Raw genomic sequence first — 19872 nt, 5'->3', positions numbered from 1 at the left:
CGTCTAAGTATAGCCAGGCATCTTCCTCTGCTGTCTTGGTTTCTGCTCTCTACTTCCCAAGTCTGTTTGTTACCTGGAATCTCAAGCCATAATTCAGAGATTGGCCATGGTTTCCCTAGTGTACCTCACAGTGAACTAGGAAATGGTAAGTTAAAGGAGACTCCTATGGTAACCCTCCAAGGGAATCCATACAATGCCATGATAACTGATGATAATGAAAGGCAGGTTAAAGTCCCCAGGCCCAGTAATTTTAATGAAATGGGTATACAGTAAACACCAAGAAATGACAGTATAACCGTTGTAATCGCAACTGTCAATAAAAGACAGTGGAATGGAAAAGTACCATTAGAGCAAAGTCTTTTTTTATTTTTTGGTGGAACTGGGGATTGAACTCAGACCCTTCCGCTTGCCAGGCAAGTGCTTATCCTACTGAGCTATCTCCCCAACCCCAAAAGTACCATTAGCAGGGACCTCCAGTGGGGGTATTCTAGGAGAAAAAAATGTCCCTCTGGGTTACTTATCAGCTTAAGAAGAGGCAAAAACCAATTTCATTCTTAATTCCAGGACTTGTTTCTGACATTAATACAGATTAATCTCTTTGCAAAAGATTACAATCTGTAAAAGGCAAATTCCATGTAATACTTAAAGAAATAAGCTGGCTGTGGTGGCACATGTTTGTAATTCCAGTGCTTTGGAGGCTGAGACTGAAAAATAATGAGTTTGTTCAAGCCACCCTGGGCCATATATCGGATCAGATATTTAAAAAAACAAAACAAAACAGAAAAACCATAAAGAAACAATGTATAGACACATGTTCACACCAAGAAGAGGGTCTAGTAAACCAGATCTCTCAGACCTATCTGGTGATTTTTGTGGGCAGAGAGCACATAGCAGCATGTGGACCACGGCCTACCTTCTCTTCCTCACTTAAGGGATCTCCAAGCTCATCCTGGGAGAAGTCGAGGAATGCCACAGAACCATCCATAGAACATACCAGGATGCCCAGCCCATTCAGAGTCCTGAAAGAAACAACTATCAAAAGTGTGGAAGCCAAGTTCCTGAAGTGGATACTGTGCCACACTGGTGGGCCTATGAGGACGGTTGGACAGTGCTCCAGGTAGAAACCCTTAGTTTCCTTCTGTGGCCTGAGGATGGGGGAAAAAGCGACATCTCAGAGTGCCCCTGTGCCCTTTAGTTCTAGTATCTCTTACCATAAAGTTTTGTGAGAATTCTTATTTTTATGTCTCTTAAAATCTTGAAGATGGGGCCAATCAGATACCCCAGCAGACTGAAGTGCCTGCTTAGGCAGAGGCAGGGACCGGGGTTTGATCCCCGCATTCTGTGCCAGCCCCACCCCCAAGGTGTGGCATGCATTGAGATGGCAGTTGAGACTGGGTGTGATGGTGCACACTTGTAACCTTGGCACTTGGGAGGCTGAAAACAGGAGGATCACTACAAGTCCGATATGTATAATGAGACCCTGCAGACCCTGTACTAAAGACATAAAACAAAACTTGAGGATGTGTATCTATAAAGCTACATGGTTTGAGAAGGCATTGTCTTTTGGCAAATCCTAGCGAGAGCAGGACATTTTCATAATAGGAGGTACAGAACTGCTGGTTTCTAGATCATATGCAAATAGCATGTCCAGGTCTGCATTCCCTGGGCAGGGTATACTGGATACCATGCCATTTTTTTTTTTTTTTTTTAATGTGTTTGATACAGGGTCTACAGGGTCTCACTACACAGGTTGGACTCATAGTGATCCTCCTGTTTTCAACCTCCTAAGTGCTGGGATTACAGGTGCACGCCACCACCCTTAGTCTCATTCACCATCTCAGCTTGTCCTGGGGGCAGGGCTGGCATGGCACACTGGGTATTGAACCTTGGTCCTATCGCCTGCTTTATCTGGCCAGCCCTGGATACCATGTCTTAACCATACTCACACTTGATGTCCTATTGTAGCCTATGTACCTCTTATAGTTTAGATCTAAAATAGCCCCAAAGGACTCATGTGTTTGAAAGGTGAAGGGATTATAAGGATACAATAGCTGTCTTATTCTTAGGAGGTAGGGACTGGCCAGAATACATAGGTCACTGTAGGCATGACCTGGAAAGGCATATCTCCAGAATATGAGCAGCCTTCCTTTGTGGCAGGCCCTTCCCCTGTGTTATGAGTTTCAACCTGCTAACCCACATGGACTAAAACTTCTAAAATATCAGCCAAAATAAACCTCTCTTCATTTTTATTTTTGTCTTTGAGACAGGGTCTCACTATGCAGTTCAGGCTGGCCTTGTGTTCACTTTGCAGCCCAGGCTGGTATCAAACTCACAAGGATCCTTCTGCCTCAGCCTCCTGAGTGCTGAGATCACAGGTGTGTGCTGCCATACCCGGCTCTCTCCTGTTTAACTTGTGGGTATCAGGTATCATGCCTTAGCAACGAGAAAGTGACTAAGACAAAACCATGAGAAATGACCTTACCAAGATATATCCATGATGGATTTGTCAAACAGCTCATGGATGACAACCAGAGGCCGTTTCAGACATGTGAGCTAAGAAAGAAAAAAAACAAAACAAAACAATAAATTACTAGAATTACGGACAACTCTAGTTAACATTACTGCGTGGAAGTCTTATTGATAAATATGGCCTATTCAACACAATCTAGACAGCAGCTGTTGAAATTCCACAATGAAGACCAAACCTACCAGAAATATGCACATTAGGGTGGCTGCTCCCTCAAGGCTTGCTGTGATCTAGTGAAGAGGGCTTTAAATAGACAGCAACACAGAAGAGAGAAGGGAATCTGAATGACCACAATCCACACAGGTAGGAACACAGAGAAATCTGTTAAGCAACCGATGAGGCAGCCTCAGAGAAAATCCAGCTCATCTTCCCTGCAGCCATATTTAGATACATATTACCTAATTGTCTCACTTCCTCTTCTGTTGTTGCTGGGACAAATACCCAACACCCAGAATTAAGGAAGGAAAGGTTTATCTAGCTCACAGTTACTGGAGGTTTCAGTCCATACTCAGCTGGCTCCAAGGCCGAGTGGCACATGGCAGAGAGCAACCATTCATGGTGGCAATAAAGAACAAGAGCTAATAGGAGGAGTAGCAGCAACAATGACTATAGAGAGCAAGTCTGTCTCCCTTATGTTGCATTCAGGCTATCCGCCCCAGGCTGGGTGTAGCACTCACACCCATAATAATCCCAGCAACACTCATACCCATAATCCCAGTGGATCATGAGTTAATCACAAACTCTAGAAGTTCGCCCTACAACTGCATGAGGCTTTGGGGGGACAACTAGATACAAACCATAACACTTATACATGGCATAACTTATTATACAAGTCACACAGGCTTACCCTATAATGCACATAAAATTGGCAGAGGAACAAGACTAGAAAAATCCCCTTTAATCAAAATTAACTACTATTAAAACTTTTATGAACGATTTCCTTTGGACCTATCTTTACAAATATTTTATTCAAAAGAAGGCACATGTCTTAACCATCCAGCAGAAAAGTATAAAAACAAAGTATAAGAAGTAAAGCCATGCTGTTATGTTGAGCTGTGGGGGACTCAGGTAACAATTTCTGACATTGCCAGTCAAGCGGAAGACCCAATACTATTATGGACTACTGAACTCTTTTAGATTATTTTGCTGAGTTAACAACCTATAATATTCAAATAACAGAACTTAACAAAAAAGGGGGATACAGGTGAATGTCCATTTCATATCTGTGTATTCAAAATGGTTAGGACAGATATATAGTTACATTCTCTTAATGAATCGAGGGATTTGTTCTAATAGTGTTTGTAAATAGGATATCATGTCTGCATCTTATACAGCAATTAACCACTAGGAAGACAGCATGCAATGTGTTAATTATTGAAACTGTCCTACCAATTTGGTTTGAAACGATCTCAATGCTATTTGTTTCTCAATAAAATTATGTGCAGTTGCCTTGTTTATTTTTGGTCTTTTTTGATTTTACTGTATTTTTTTGGTTGAATTGTTTTTTAGGGAAGGTTTATTTTTTGTTTTTGGTGCCGAGGACCAAACCCAGGGCTTCCAGCTTGCTAGGCAAGCATTCTACCACTGAGTCAAATCCCCAGCCCCTCAATAAAATTATGGAAAAAAACTAAAGAAAGCACATGGTTTGATGTATAATATTCAGCACGTGCATATTCATTAGCTAGTTACTCCAATGACTTCAAAAGGAAGCCTGATTCATGTTACCAGAACTACAAGTTCCATCTTTCACACAAGTGTCTGGCCTCCCTGCTGATATGCTCTGAGCCATAGAATACTGGGCTAGGTGGGAACACACTTTTTCATAGGACCATGGGCTTCTACTGGGGTGTTGCAACTTTGGAGAGGTTGTATCAGTGAGCCTCTCACTCACAGCTGGAGTCTGGTATGCAAGAAACGAAGAGGTGTGGCCACCCTAGTTCTGAGGAAGGACTATAATTGGAGCTACCTGTAATTCACAAGAATCTTGTTCCCTAACCTAGGTATAGTGGTGCATACCTGAAATTCTAGCACTGAGGCAAGAGAATCACTGTATGAGTTCAGGCCAGCATGAACTGCATAGTGATATCCTATCTTGAAAAATAATCTTGTCCTGATCCTAATTCCATTTCAAAAAAAAGGCAGCCTTGCCCCTCCTCCCATAAATGTACCTAAAGATATCTGAGACCCATATGACCACTAGACCTCAGCATTTTAAGAAATATGAACAGGGGCCAGGGAGATGGCTCAGTGGAATAAGTGTGCAAGGGCCTGAGTTCAATCCCTGGTTCCGCCACAAAAAAAAAAAAAAAAAAAGAAAGAAATATGAACAGCACCAACGATGGGCAGCTGCATGAGAGGTTCCCTGAAGAGCATGCCTTGAACTGCCACTATAGTCCTGAAGTGGGTGTTAAATGCCCCCTTCACCTCCTTCTTATTCCCTTCATCTGTCTAATAGTCTCCCTTCTACTTTTTTTGTTTTTAATTTTTATTTATTTGTGTGTGTGTGTGTGTGTGTGTGTGTGTGTGGGGGGCCAGCTCAGCCCACCAGGGGGCGGGGCTGGCTGGCATGTGGTGCTGGGGATTAGAACCGCGACCGTGGTCCCTGTGCTTTGCTAAGCCTGTTCTAAGTAGGTGCTCTAGACCACTGAGCCATCTCGCCAGCCCTCCCTTCTACTTTCTTTTCATCATTTTTAGATTCCACATATTAAAATGTGAGCCAGATGTGGTGGCGTGTGCCTGTAATTATAGTATTCAAGAGGCTGAGGCAGGAGAATCGGTGAGTTTGAGACCAGCCTGGGCTACAAAGTGAGCTCAGGCCAGCCTGAACAACATGGTGAGAACTTGTTTCAAAAAAACCAAAAATAAAACAAAACAAAAACAATGAGTCGTTTGTCTTTCTGATACTCATTTTGCTTTACCTGATGGTCTCCAGATTCATCGATTTTCTTGTAAATGATGTCATTCTTCCTCATGGCTAAATAATATTCCATTATGTATATATACCACATTTCTTATTATTTGTTCATCTGTTGATGGGCATTTAGGGTGGTTCTATGTTTTTGCTATGGTGAATTGTGGTGCAATAAACACCAGCAATACAGGCATTGCTATAGCAGGGTGACTTATCATTGCCTTGGGAATAGACCAAGGAGTGATACAGCAGCATCAAATTATTCCTATTTTTAGTTTTGGGGGGAACTTCCAACTGGTTTTCACTGGTGTTAATTTACATTTCTACCAGCAGTGCAGAAGCAGCCCCCACAACATCCTTGCCAGCATTTATTGTTTTCTTTCTTCTTGATAGCTATTCTGTTTTGATTTGCATTTCCCCGGTGGTTAAACAGATACTGAACATTTTTTTTCACAAATTTCTTTACCATTTGTACCTATTACTTTTGAGGAGTGTTTAATTCACTTGCAAATCTATTGATTGGATTGATTTTTTTGGTTTTAAGTTTTCTGAATTTGTAATCTTCTGTTGGAAGAGCAGCTAGGAAAGATTTTCTCCTATTCTGTAGGCTGTCCTTTCACTCTGTTGCTTCCCTTGCTGTGTAGGAACTTTTTAACTTGATGTAGTCCCATTTGCTGATTCTTGCTATTATTTCCTGTGCTAAGTTTTGCATGTATCCATAGCTTCAAGCATTTTTCCTACGTTTTCTTTTAACAGTGTAAGGGGTAAAAATAAAACACAATGTTAAGGTTTCAGGTCTTATACCTTGTTTTTTTTGTTGTTGTTGTTGTTTTAAAGAGAATGTCACTGCAATTCAGGCTGGCCTACAACTTGTAGTGATCCTCCTGCCTCAGCCTCCCCAGTATTGGGGTTATAAGAATGTCTGAGTTGGGTTTTACCCATGGTGACAGACAGGGATTTAGTTTCAATCTTCTACAAGTATATGTACAATTTTCCTCACTGTGGTGGTTGATACACTGTGTCAGCTTGAGAGTCAAAAAGCTTAACTACATTGGGTTCGCAATTCCACACCATAGGGTGTGTGAGTCCCCTCCTTAGGGCATGGAGGGGCCACTGTAGAGTAACGCAGCACTTAAAAAGATATACATGGACTGGAGGAAGGATGGTTGGTGCCACTTCCCTGGAGGAGCTCTAGTCTGTAATCAGCATGGAAGGAAGGGTGCCACTTCCTCCAAGGAGCTTCGGGGTTCCCAGTCAGTGTGGAAGGAAGAGAGGTTTGCTAGATGCCACAGCTGCTGCTTTTCCCTTTGCTCTTTGTTGTTTTCCACCACCATGAACTGCTGCCCGCTGCCATGTGCCAGTCTGTCTTGGAGCTAGTAGAGTATGGACTGAAACCTCCACAAACTCTGAGCTAAATAAACCTTTCTTTTCTTAATTTTGGGAATCCAGCATTTTGTCCCAACAATGAGTTAAAAGTAACTGAGACACACCTTTTTTTTTTTTTTTTTGTTTTTTAAAGTGGGGATTGAATTTAGGACCTTGCACTTTCCAGGCAAATGGTTACATTGTTGAGCTATATTCCCGGGCCCAAGCACTATTTGTTAAAGAGGTTATCTCCAATGTTTATTCTGACTCTTTTGTCCAAAATTAGATGGCTGTAGTTACATGGATTTGTTAATGTCCTATATTCTGTTTTATTGGCCTATGTATCTACTTTTTCACACTATTTGTGTTACTATGGCTTTGCAGTATACAGTAGTACCTCAGTTCATGAATGATTTTTGTTTGGGAACAATTTGTTTTGCAAACAGAAACATTTGGTAAAATTTTGCTTTAGTTTGCAAATTGGATGACAAACAGGACCATAGCCATTTTTCCTGCACAAACACGAATGTAGGGGGGGCTGGGAAGATGGCTCAGTAGAATAAGCACTTTTCCTGGCAAGCACAAGGGCCTGAGTTCAACCCCCGGTTCCACAAAACAAAACAAAACAAAACAAAACAAAACAAAACAAAACGAAAAAACCATGAATGTGGTCATTTTTTCCAGAATCAGAATTGTAGTCATGAACCAAAGTATCTAATTCTAGCTTTGCTCTTTTGGCTTGGGACTATTTTGTTTATTCTATGTCTCTGTGCAAATTTTAAAATTGTTTTCTCAGGTTCTTTGAAGAACGTCATGGGTATTTTGGAGGGGAATGCAGTGAGTCTGTAGGTCACTTTTGGTACTATGGCCATATTGATAATGCTAATTTTGTTGATCCATGAATATAAGAAGTCATTCCATCTTCCAGTGTCTTTAAATTTTTTCTTTAGTGTTGTTTTCCTTTCATTGTAGAAATCTTCCATTTATTGAGATTTTTTTGTTTGTTTCTTTTTTCCCCCATATTTTTATTGATAAACAAATAGCAAGGAGACAGTTTCAAATCAAATTGGTAGGACAGTTTCAATAATTAACACATTGCATACATTCCTCCCACTGGTTAACTGCTGTACAAGACATGGACATGATATCCTATCTACAAACACCATTAGAACAAATCACTCTATTCATTAAGAGAATGTAACTATATATCTATCCTAACCACTTTGAATACACAGATACAAAATGGATATTCATCTGTATACCTTTTTTTGTTAAGTTCCATTATTTGAATATTATAGGTGTGTTAACTCAGCAAAACAATCTAAAAGAGTTCAGCAGTCCATAATAGTATTGGGTTTTCCGCTTGACTGGCAATGTCAGAAATTGTTGACCAGAGGAGTCCCCTACAGCTCAACATAACAGCATGGCTTTACTTCTTATACTTCATTTTTATACTTTTCTGCTAGATGGTTAAGACCAAGGTAAAGCAGGACCTATGCAACAAGAGTTGTAGCTTTTGGGTCTAATAATGTCAGTGAAATCCCCTCAGGATGCATCCTGAGATCCTGTACCTCAGATTGTAGAACCTTTGTCAGTGTCAGCCATGTGGATGAGTCATGGCCATTGCTTGGCCAATGTGCTCTCTGTGAAAGCCTGAGAGAATGTTTTCTCTCCATGTGACTCCTTAGGCACACTCTACATCATCGATCACTTTCCTCTTTGATCCTATAATCTCCTTGATCAGAAAATTTGGGACACTGACGAGTTACATGACGTTACAGTATAAGTTCTCATATGTCCTGAGTCTTAACTGACCTTGTAAGGCTAGGACCAAAATGTTGGCTTTCCTTGCAGCCCTCCTTTTCATCTAATTTTGGTCTGCAAACTTAGGTTGTTAACCATCCGGAAGCATTTATTGAGATTGATCTGTAGTTGTTTTATTTTATTTGAAGCTATTATAAGTGAAATAGTTCCTTAATTTCTTTCTGAGCTAGTCCATTATTGGTGTAAATCTATTGCTTTAAAAAAATTTTTTTAGGGGCAGCCAAATAGCTCAGTGGATTAAAGCACCTGCCTAGGCAGCCGCAGGGGGTGGGGGCTGTATCCCCGGGCTTGTCATGTTGGCCCCACCCCTGGGGTGCACTGAAACAGTAATTGAGACTGGGCATGGTGGTGTGCACCTGTAATCCCAGCTCTTGGGAGGGTGTAACCAGGTGAATCACTATGAGTCTGATCTAGTAGTGAGACCCTGAACACCCTATAGACCCTTCCCCAAATTAAAAAAAAAAAAAAAAATTGGGTATGGGGAATCAAACTCAGGACCTTGTACTTGCCAGAAAGGTATTTCTTTTTAAATGTTATTTTATACCCTCCTACATTGCTGAATTAATTTATCAACTCTAAAACTCTTTTGGTAGAGTCTTATAAGCATAGGACAGTGGTGCTAACCTATGGTATACATGTTATTGTTGGCTGTTACCACTAAAAGCTCCAAAAGGTTTGCCATCACTGGTATAGGATCATATTAACTATAAGTATGGATAATTTGACTTCTTTCTTTCTTATTTCTAACCCTTTTTATTTATTTATTTTTTGTGGCTGGCTCAACCCACTTTGGGGAGTAGGGTTGGCGCGGCATGTGGTGCCAGGAATTGAACTGCAGTCCCTGCGTACTTGCCTAAGCAGGTGCTTTAGACCACTGAGCTACCTCACTAGCCCTTCTAACCCTTTTAAATTCTATTGCCTAACTGATCTAGAAAAAATTTTTAAAAAATATATTAACAATGGTGAGAGTAGACATCATGCCTTATTACTTATTTGAGAAGAAATCCTTTCTGCTTGCTTTGGGGTTGTGTGCATGAATATTGGTTAGCACCACTTTAAGTTTGTGTATGTCTTCACTAGTGAGGTGTGTTTCTTGCAAGCAGCAATAAGTTGGATCGTTTTTTAACCCAATTTACCAGTCTGTGTCTTTTAATTGGAGAATTAAGACCAATAGTTATTATAGAACAGTATGTACTAATTCCTACAATTTTGTTAATTTTCTTTTCTTAAATGCATTTAGTACAGGGTCTCACTACACAGATCAGACTTGTAGTGATCCTCCTGCTTTTAGCTTCCAAAGTGCTGCGATTATAGGTGCGTGCTACCAAGCCTAGTCTCAGTTGGTGTCTCAGGGCATGCGGGGGCGGGGATCAAACCTGGTTCCTGTGTCTGCCTAAGCAGGCACTTTAGTCCACTGAGCTATCTGGCTGGCCCAATTTTTTTATTTTCTAATGTTTGACTACTCACTAGTTTACCTATTCTAATTTCCTATTCTAGGAATTCTTCTGAGTTTCCTTTAAGTATCTTCTGTAATGTTGGCTTAGTAGTCAAGAATTCATTTGTTTATGCCTATTGTGGAAGGTCTTTGTTTCTCTTTCAATTTTTAAGTATAGCTTTGTTTAATAAGATAATCAGCATTTATTTTCTTTCAGGGCTTGCAATACATCTTATCATGCCCCTTTAACTTCTGAGGTTTCTTCACAGAAATCTGAAGTTATTCTGAGGGGTTTGCCTCTATAAATGAGTTGGAGTTTCTCCCTTATAGCTTTCAGTATTCTTTCCTTGTTCTGTACGCTTTTGCCATTTTAAGTATAATATGACATTGGTTAAATTTTCTTTAAAAAACTGTATGCACTTTATTTTATCAGATGTTAAACAAGTAAGAAGAGAGAGGGCTCTCAGCATTCAGGTACAAGATGACATCATCCACTGCATATGGGGATGCTGAAGATCACAGAACATCAATCTTGGTGACAGGAAACAATTCTTTAGAACCTTAACTTAGAAACAACACAATTCTTATCCTTTCTTACCCCTTAACCTATCACTGAATATTTGCTGAGAACCTGCTCAATGAAGGGTACTTTGTTAGGAAAAGAAGGTGCACAAGAGTTTTAAACACAATACTACCATTTCAGGGAATGCTATTTCATAAAGAGTATAAGAGCCACAGTCTTGCCCATCACAGTGTCATCTAAAGGGTTAAATGGACAATTAAATAGAGGTGCAAGCTAAGTGTATAAAAAGCTGTCAATCCTGAAATCTTGAACCTTCCTGCATGTCTTTTTTGGACATAAATCCTTATTGTCTTGGTTACATGCTGAGGAATGAAACTGTTGGGTCATATGCTTAGCTTTAGCAGAAACTGGCAAGAACTTTTCTGAAGTTCTATATCAACTTAAGTACTCCTGAGTGATGCATTATTTTTAGTTAATCATATCCTTGTCAATACTTGTTCTTCCCTCTTTTTTGTCATTGTTGCTGAAGACTGAACCCAGGTCTCATTCTAAATTGCATTCTCGGCCCTCACTTTTTATAAATTATTCTTTCACTTATTCATTTTTCTTTTTAAGTTTATTTATTGGATACAGGGTCTCACTACATAACTCAGGCTCACAGTGATCCTACTATCTCAGCCTCCCCAGGACTGGATTATAGGTATGTGCCACCACACCCAGCTTCAGGGCTGTACTAACGAACTCAGGTCCTTGTGCTTGTCAGGCAGGCACTTAGACTGCTACACTATCTCCCCAGCTCCTTTTTTGTTTTTTGAGATGGGGTTTCACTATGTAGTTTAGGCTAGCCTTAAACTCAGAGGTCCTCCTACCTCAGCCTTCCGAGTGCTGGGATATTGGTATGTGCCAGCATGTGTGGCCTTAGTCATTCTATTTTTAAATACATACTCAAAAAGAAATGACAAAAAAGAAAATGAGAACTTATGTCCACAAAAAGACTTCTATAAAAATATTCAGGTCAGGTGTAGCGACTTGATACCTAAAACTAGCTATCCTAGTACCAGCCTGGGCAACCTCCTAAGACCCTGCCTCAGAATTTATAAAGGAGTTCAGTGTTCCCTGAGTTCAATTCACAGAACCACAAAACACATATACACACTTATACATATACACACAGAAAAAGTTGCTTTTTATCAACTTTAGTCAAAATATGTCACAACTAAAACAACCCACATATCCATTAATGGGAGAACATATAAACAAACTGTGATATGCTCCTATAGTTGAACACTATAGAAGCAACAACAGGAGTAAATTGTTAAATACAGCAATATACACAAATATCAAACCATTCTACCAAGCAAAAAATCCAAAATACGCAAAAGTAAATCCTGTATGAGTACATTTCAGGAGCAGAAAAAATGTACCCATTTGAGAATGGCTGTTAGAGTGGGTGCATTGGGGGAACTGGGGAAGGGTCTTGACTGGTCAAGGGCAAAAAAAATTTTGGGCAGTGGTGACACTGGTGTAAACATAGATGACTATTTACTAAACTGACTCTTTTAGGTTAGTGGTGACAGAACTGTGGCTACATGCTGCAGATGGCTGCTTGCTATCATCGAAAGCTCTAAAAGATTCACCATCAGTGTTTTAGGTGAATACACTATATATATTACACGTCAATATAAAGAATTTTCTAATAGAAAGTACATACAATATGTCACCTAACACACTTGACTATGGAGGATGCTCTCTTTATGGACACAAACTGGGGTCAGGGTAGATTCTCTCAGCTGGGCCAGACCCAGTCTTCAATGTTTTCTTCTACCTACCTAAAGGAGACCATGCAGGTTTCTAATGAGGGGCTGACTCCTGAGGCAAGGTAGAACTATATACTCAACACCATCAAAAGCAGCAGGTTTCTTCTTTGTTCAAAATCTCTGGGCCTGCCACATTCCCAGCCCACACCTCCCGCCATACAGCAGAAGCACAGAATGGTGGCTCACCCAGACAGACAGCGAGCGGTCCTTGCTGCCAACAGCACAGCAGCAGTATGGGCAGCTGGGCTTTGCAGAACTCCCATTCTTTTGCTTCTTTTTGAAGATTTTTGGGTTGAATTTCTAAATTTAAGTAACAAATGCTAAAGTAAACATTCAAGCATCAAGTACATACCCCAATGCCTAAGCATTAGAAACATAGCAAAGTACTTGCCCAACAGTAGTTCTTCACAGAGCCTGAGCCCAGCACTGGCCATATGTGATTTCATTTTTGTAACTACCTAAGGAGGTATTTTTTTGATGCAAAGGAACCTCAGGAAGGTCTAAACATATACCAAGTCACTACATGAGTAAGCAGTGGAATGAGAATTTGAAGTTAGTGCTACCCAAACCTCTACTTCTGGAGACAACAGCCAGTTAGAGAGGATGGGAGTTATTGGAACTGGTCTTCTCATTCCTCCTGATCTAGAAAGACCTGACCTAGGTAGAACCTGGTAAAAAAAAAAAAAAAAGCCTGCAAGGGAGCTTAAGAGACCAGGATCTGTGCATTTCTCATCTCCTAAGAGAGGCCAAAGGGACTGGCAGGAGAGATTCCTTCTCCCCTTATTGTATTTCTTACAGCCATACTTGTTTAGCAGAAATTTGATCGGCCCGAGAGGCCCTCATAATCAGGCCCACCAGTTCAGGGACAATGGCTACATCCTTGAGGGCTGCTCAGCCAGGGAAGTGGCCACCTGTGCAACCTGTCTGTTGCTTTTGGAAAGGCTGTGAACACATGCCGAGTTCTCTACTGAATTCCTAGATTGAGAAACTCTGGGAGGTGGTGGGAACTCTTAAAATCCCTAGTTAGGATATCAAAGGGCAGATGAAAGGTGGCTCCTGGAGGGGTTTTCCCTGTAGAGTATGGTCAGAAATGGCTAATGGCACACAGACTAGAAAACATGGAACATTGAGGAGTGAATAGTAGATCTGATTCTCCACAACAACCAATAGGTTGTGGGGCCTTGGGGAGCTTCATGGTTCCCCTTGAGGTAGGAGTCATTTTATCATACAGAAAGAAAAAAAAAAAAAAAAAAAGAAAAGAAAAGGAAAAAAGAAAAAAGAAAAAACTAAATATACTTAGGGCTGGGGAGATGGCTCAGTGGAATAAGCGCTTGCCTGGCAAGCGCAAGAGCCTAAGTTCAATCCCCGGTTCCACCAAAAAAAAGGAAAAAAAAAAAAAAAAAATCTCATGATCTTATAGTTCAGGGTGGCCTCAAACTCACAGCAAACTTCTTGTCTCAGCCTCCCAAATGCTGAGATTATAGGTGTGTGTCACACCTGGAAGAACAGCTGCTCTTTATTTTTTTATTTATTTTTTAAATGTTTTTAGTACATAGTCTACAGGTTCTCTCTACACAGATTGGACTAGTGATTCTCCTGTCTTTACCCTCTCAAGCGCTGGGATTACATGTGCATGCCACCACATCCAGTCTCAATCACTCTCAGGGCACCCTGGGGGTGGGGCCAGCATAGCCTGTGGTGCTGGGGATTGAACCCCAGTCCCTGTGCTTTGCCTAAGTCACTTTAGTCTGCTGAGCTATCTGGCTGGCCCTGGAACAGCTGCTCTTAAAGTCACCATGAGGCTTACATGAAAGAAAAATATACAAGTGCTTGCTAACTGTGCAATAATGGTTTTTGAAAATTTTAGCCAAAGACCCTAGTTTCAAACCAAATTCAATATGGATATCAACCGAAGTTCCTATGAAATTTCCATCTTGTGGTATAATATGATACTTATTAATTTTAAGGCAATGATGAGCTTAATTTGACTTGATGAGCTTTTACCTTGATTGCATGAAACTGCCAATCTATTAATAGTAAGTCCCTGGCATATGAATGAATTCGGTTCTGAGAGAACATTCAGAAGTCAGACTTATTTGTAACCTGACAAAGTGAGTCGTAAGAGTACACCTATGCTTGAAGGTTTGTAAGTTGGGGACACACTATATTTTTTATTTGGCTGTCCAGGAGAAAGAAAATCCTGATTGTCACAAGCAACTACTTAGCAGTTTGCCTTGGTCATTCTCAGGATACTCTTCAATTAATGTCATCCGGAGTGGTGCATATTTCCTCAAGTCTGAAAGATTAGCAGTACTGCTTTTACGCTCCAAACAAAGAGCAGACAAGCATGCCAGTGACCCCCAGCGCAGATTGGTGTTTTTGTCTATCACTGCCAGACATAAGAGATAAGCAGGCTCTTCCAGGGGTACCCAGAATTGCTCTGTATTCACTGGAGTCAAAAGTAAGCACTGTACTGGAACAACTGTGACTACATCTAAACATGTAAAAGGCTAATGTGGAGCTGCAATGTTCCTAACAATGATAGATCCGGGTGATGGTCACCATTTAAATATGAAGTATTTATAATGAAATGAGTAAAATCACTGCAATCTCCCATGTATGTGACCCAATATTAGTGAGGATCCCTGGAGAGCAAGGCACTCCCAGGCTCGAAGGACATATAGAGGACACTGCAGCAGGCCACTCTGGGTAGTACTGACAGCTTCCAGAACTTTCAGAGTCCAGGCATACTCACCACAACAGTCACAGCTTTCCGGTGCCCCACAAAGTCCATGTTGGTTTTCCAGCCCTCCCGTTCAATGATCTGAGCAGTGGGGCCAGAGTTGTTCATGGCATGGGCAGATACCAAGTAATGCCCATCAGGTGACCAGCTGAGCCGCAGCACATGGGTTGTCCCTCCACACTGAAAGAAATATTTGCATTTGAAAGGAGCTCAAGGCCAACTATGTGACCAAAGCTCTGGCCTCCATGATAAAGGTGAATTGTGATTTACAAACATGCTATGATGGAGCATGCACTTGGCTGCAGTTATAGCTGTCACTCTAATCTCTGCAGATGGCATAATGAAAAAGGGCTTTTGGTCAAATGAGTATGGGACCTGTGGCACCCCTGACTTCCCCAATAGACTAAAGACAGAACAACAGTACAGAACTATATTCCCTGAGGGCATCTGGTATAAAGGCCATCTTTTGAACCATCAATTTGGTGTAGGCCAAATCTATGTGGCCAATACACCTGTATTTAGGCCAGGTGAGGTGGTGCACACTGGTAATCCTAGCACTGGAGAGGCTGAAGCAAAAGGATTGTTGTGAGTTCAAGACCAGCCTGGGCTACAAAGTGAGCTCAAGGGCAGCTTGAACTGCACAGGGAGACCCTGTCTCAAAAAGACAACAAACAAACAAAAACCACAAAAACGCTTCTGTATTTTTAAAAAAATTTATTCATGTATTTGGTACAGGGTCTTACTATGTAGTTCAGACTTGTAGTGATCTTCCTGTTTTCAGCCTCCCCAGTGCAGGCGAAATGTGGTACAGGAGAATGAACTAAAAACGCTTTTGTATTTAGCACCTGTTGAGCTCAGCATAGAGTGAGTACAAAGCAACCTCAACAAATGATATAAAAGCCAGGCATGGTGGTGCATGCCTGTAATACTATTACTTGGGGAACCAAGGCAAAAGGGATAGCCTTGAATTTGAGGCCAACCTGGGCTACATAGTGAGTGTGTAAGGGCAGTACCTAGAATACTAAGGAGTTAAAATCTTGAGGTGAGGACAGAACAAAGGAACATAGAGTAATATCACCTGCCTCAGACCACAGGACGGACCCCCAACAAAGTCTGCAGAGTACTACCAGTTCCTACTGCTAGTCAATGTTCTCCTGCAGCTGTTTCAGGAGCCTACCTCTTGGAACCCCAATTGCCTGGCAGAGACCTGAGGAACTCCAGAAGATATGAGGGTCATATCACCTGTACTAAGCTGCTACAGGCAAGGAGGGTAGGACTAATTAAGACTCAGCTCATGATCTGTATTGGTTTGGGCAGAACTGAGTACATAATTGTTACTTTCGTCCTATAGCTACCCCTGACCAGTGGGCAAACACTTATTCTTCCTGCGTATCTTCACTTCCATGTCCCTTGCTATGAGAAACCTTCCTGGTACAATTACCTCTCTCTGGTAGTTATGGCCCATTCTGGACAAAGCCATTGTACTTAAAGAGCATGTAAATATCTGTCTTTCCCACAGAGATTCATCTCAATCCACTTTTATTTCCCAATACTGCTTTACGGACAGTAATCACTTGAATATCTAATGAATAACAATGATCTATAGCTTATTCTATATCAAATCAACTAAAATAAAGGAAAAAATAAAATACTATCAAAATCACTCTGATCTCTATCTGTTCCATAAACTATACTGTTAACTCCACCCATGAAAAAGAACAAGCAAAGAAACAAGTATTGCCAGGCAAGACTCTAAAAGTGTCCTCTATGCTCCTCCTCTGCAGCCCAACAAGATCTCATCAAGGCAGGTCAAGGTGAATTTCCCATAATGAACAGATGTCTCCATGTCTACCTCATGAGCTGCAAGGCAAAATCCTATAGGAACAGTTCTAAAGTTATTTTCAGCTTTAAAATCTATGAATGTTTCTCATGTCAAAGTTGGATACTTAACACCTCCAAAAGCAAAGACTTTACCTTAGGGCCAGAGTGCACATGCTAGAGAACACTGTCTAGCCTATTTCAGCCCCCACACTTCCCTTCCCCCAGATGGTCTGAACCACAGCATGGAGATCAGACAGTAAGTGGAGTCAAGCTCTAGGCTATTCCAGTTACCTCATCAAAAGGCTTAGTGATGCTGGTCTCTAACTGCCAGTCCAGTGTCCTCCATACCTTCAGGCTACGGTCGTCAGCTTGAGAGGCAATATATTTACCAACAGGGTCCCAAGTTAACCCTTTTACCAAACCAGAGTGGCCTCTAAGTGTTGCAAGAATTTCTGTGGAAAAGGAAAATTTATACAGACATTATTTAGGAGAAAAAAATAATAATTCTATGTAGAAAATATGAGTGGCCATGGGCCATGGAATAGAAATCTAGAAGGGACTTGAGCAGAGCAACTTGTCCATCTCCTACCCCTGGGAACAAGCAGAAAAAGTTCTTAATTTGATCTCCATCAAGGCAAAGCCACCCAAAGATAGAGGTACATTATGAAGAGAGGGAGAGGTGGATTTCCCTGTGGCCACAGCTAACATTTGAGGGGTTCTACATGCCCCCAAAGGAAAAAGGGAACAAGACAGCCTATGCCTGGTACTGTGCTGCCAATTTTGGCCCCACATCTTTTGGAGCTGCCCTCTGTCAACCTGGAGTATGACTTGAGCACTTTGATACGAACCACTCTGGCAGCCTAATACCTTAAGGCACTGGCATTAGGTGGCAAGTCTTTGTAAGTCATTGCTGAAAACACATATGTGCACAAGATCACCTACAAATTTGTAATCCAAATGTTATACCAGTCAATAAAACTGCCCCTACTGTGGCTAGACTGAGTATCCCCACAAATGCTGGTGGTAGCTGTAAAAGGAAATTCAAATGACTTAGCTCTAAGACCAGAAGATATTGCATCTTAGCCCATGAGGAAAATATACCCCAGATACCAAGTGGGAACGTAAAAAATATTTTATTAGTTATAATCTGTACACCTAGAGCAGGTTTTGCCATCTTTCCTGTGGCTTTAAATACAACGAACAAGGAAAGTTAGTATTCTGTAAAACCAGATTTATGTTAACCTTCATTGAACCAAGGACTTTACAAAGTAGGAGACAATTGAACTGAGGCCAGAGCCCAATGTTGAGAGCTATAAACAGCACACATGTGAATGCACACTCATGATAGCACTCAGCTACTTTTTCTTTAGCAGAGATCTCCTTTATACCCTAAACAAATGAAGGCGCGGGGGGGGGGGGGGGGGGGAGAGAAGTGGGTTCCTGACAAGACAAAATTTGGAGCCACTGTAGTATATTTACTGCCACCAAGAAAAAGAAAATAAAAAGCCCACTCTCCCATACCCTATCCTGTTCCAAGACACTGACAAGCAGTACTGCTAGCAGTGGCCCATAACTGCTATCAATCAGCAGGGAAGGCCCCAGACCTGGGAACTTCACGGCGTTCCAAATGACGACAGTGTTATCCACGCTGCATGAGGCTAGCCAGGCGTCATGGGGAGACCATGCTACATCCATTACATCTAGAAGAAAACAAGGGACTTGTGGTGAGATCCCCCCATCCCGTACTCTAGTACTGGGGATTCAACCCAGAGCCTTCATAGTGGCCTACATCCCCAGACTTCCAAAGATTCTCCTATCTCAGTCTCCCAAACTGCTGTGATTATAGGTATGTGCCATCATGCCCAAGTTAGTCAGATTTCTTATCTGACATGCATGTGGGTAAGGATGGGCACTCAGAAGCAACACTTTCTGTAGGCCAACTGAGCCATCCCTGGGATTCTCATATCTGAGAATATTTAACCTGAAACCATTATAACTATATTTTTTTAGCAGATCATATATATATAGATATAGATATAGTACTTAGTACAGGGTCTAAAGTCTCACTACATAAATCTGACTCATAGTGATTGTCCTGTTTTCATCTTCCCCAGTGCTGGGATTATAGGTGCGCACTACCATGCCCAGTCTCAATTGCTGTCTCAGTGGGCTCCGGGAGGCAGGGTCAGCAAGGCACACTGGGGATCAAACCCTGGCCGCTTTAGTCCGCAGAACTGTCTGGCTGGCTCTTACGTTTTTTTTTTTTTTTTTTAACTTATGTTTTTCAATTGTTATGAAAGTTAAAGCACGGGGGCTGCCAAGATAGTTTAGCGGTCTAAAGTGCTTGCTTAGGCAAACTTAGGCAAACACAGAAACCTCAGTTTGATCTCCAGCACCACATGCTATGCCAGCCCCCCTCCCAGGGCAGGCTGAGTCAGCCACAAAAAAAAGAAAAAAGAAAAAAGAGAAAGCACTGAATTAGCTTGTATAGCACTTCTTTTACAAATAAAGTGGAGACAACTCACTCGGCCCACCCCCTTCTGTCCCTCTGTTGGACAGGAGCTTTCTTTCCCAATAACTATGTTCTGCTCATAAAAAACAAACTGAGGGCACAGATAAGGCTTGTGTGTCATGTGGTATGACACCCATATACTCCGCAGCCTGACGCCTCCTGGGTATGTGGTCTTAGGTCTGCTCCTCAACTTGCTATCTTGCTTTCTTTAGTCCTGGGCACTAAATGAAAACTTATATGGAAAACAGAATACGAGACACAGAATCAGATCAAGAGCTGCTGACTACCTGAAAGAAGTCAGGCCTTGCTCCTGATTAAGACCTGGATCTTACCTCCAAGATGCTGTTTAGGAGTAACACTCCTTATGTAGTCCCCAGACAGACTTAACCATCAT

General features: G+C 41.5%; 1 protein-coding gene across 5 annotated transcripts in view; it reads right to left on the bottom strand.

The window, feature by feature from the left end:
* LOC101572750 (protein HIRA) overlaps positions 1–19872 on the bottom strand; it is a 93810-nt gene that overhangs the window by 36910 nt on the left and 37028 nt on the right. For all 5 annotated transcript variants that reach the window (XM_004627988.2, XM_023711391.1, XM_023711394.1 and 2 more), the window contains 6 exons: positions 18571–18666; positions 17258–17418; positions 15158–15325; positions 12589–12702; positions 2483–2553; positions 914–1019 (listed from right to left, as the gene is read on the bottom strand). In XM_004627988.2, the coding sequence (XP_004628045.1) occupies positions 914–1019; positions 2483–2553; positions 12589–12702; positions 15158–15325; positions 17258–17418; positions 18571–18666 (716 nt within the window). The remainder of the gene's footprint in view (positions 1–913; positions 1020–2482; positions 2554–12588; positions 12703–15157; positions 15326–17257; positions 17419–18570; positions 18667–19872) is intronic.

Source organism: Octodon degus, unplaced genomic scaffold, assembly GCF_000260255.1.
Source record: "Octodon degus isolate 3935 unplaced genomic scaffold, OctDeg1.0 scaffold00021, whole genome shotgun sequence".
Lineage (NCBI taxonomy): Eukaryota > Metazoa > Chordata > Mammalia > Rodentia > Octodontidae > Octodon > Octodon degus.
This window is presented reverse-complemented; position numbering and strand designations above follow the sequence as displayed.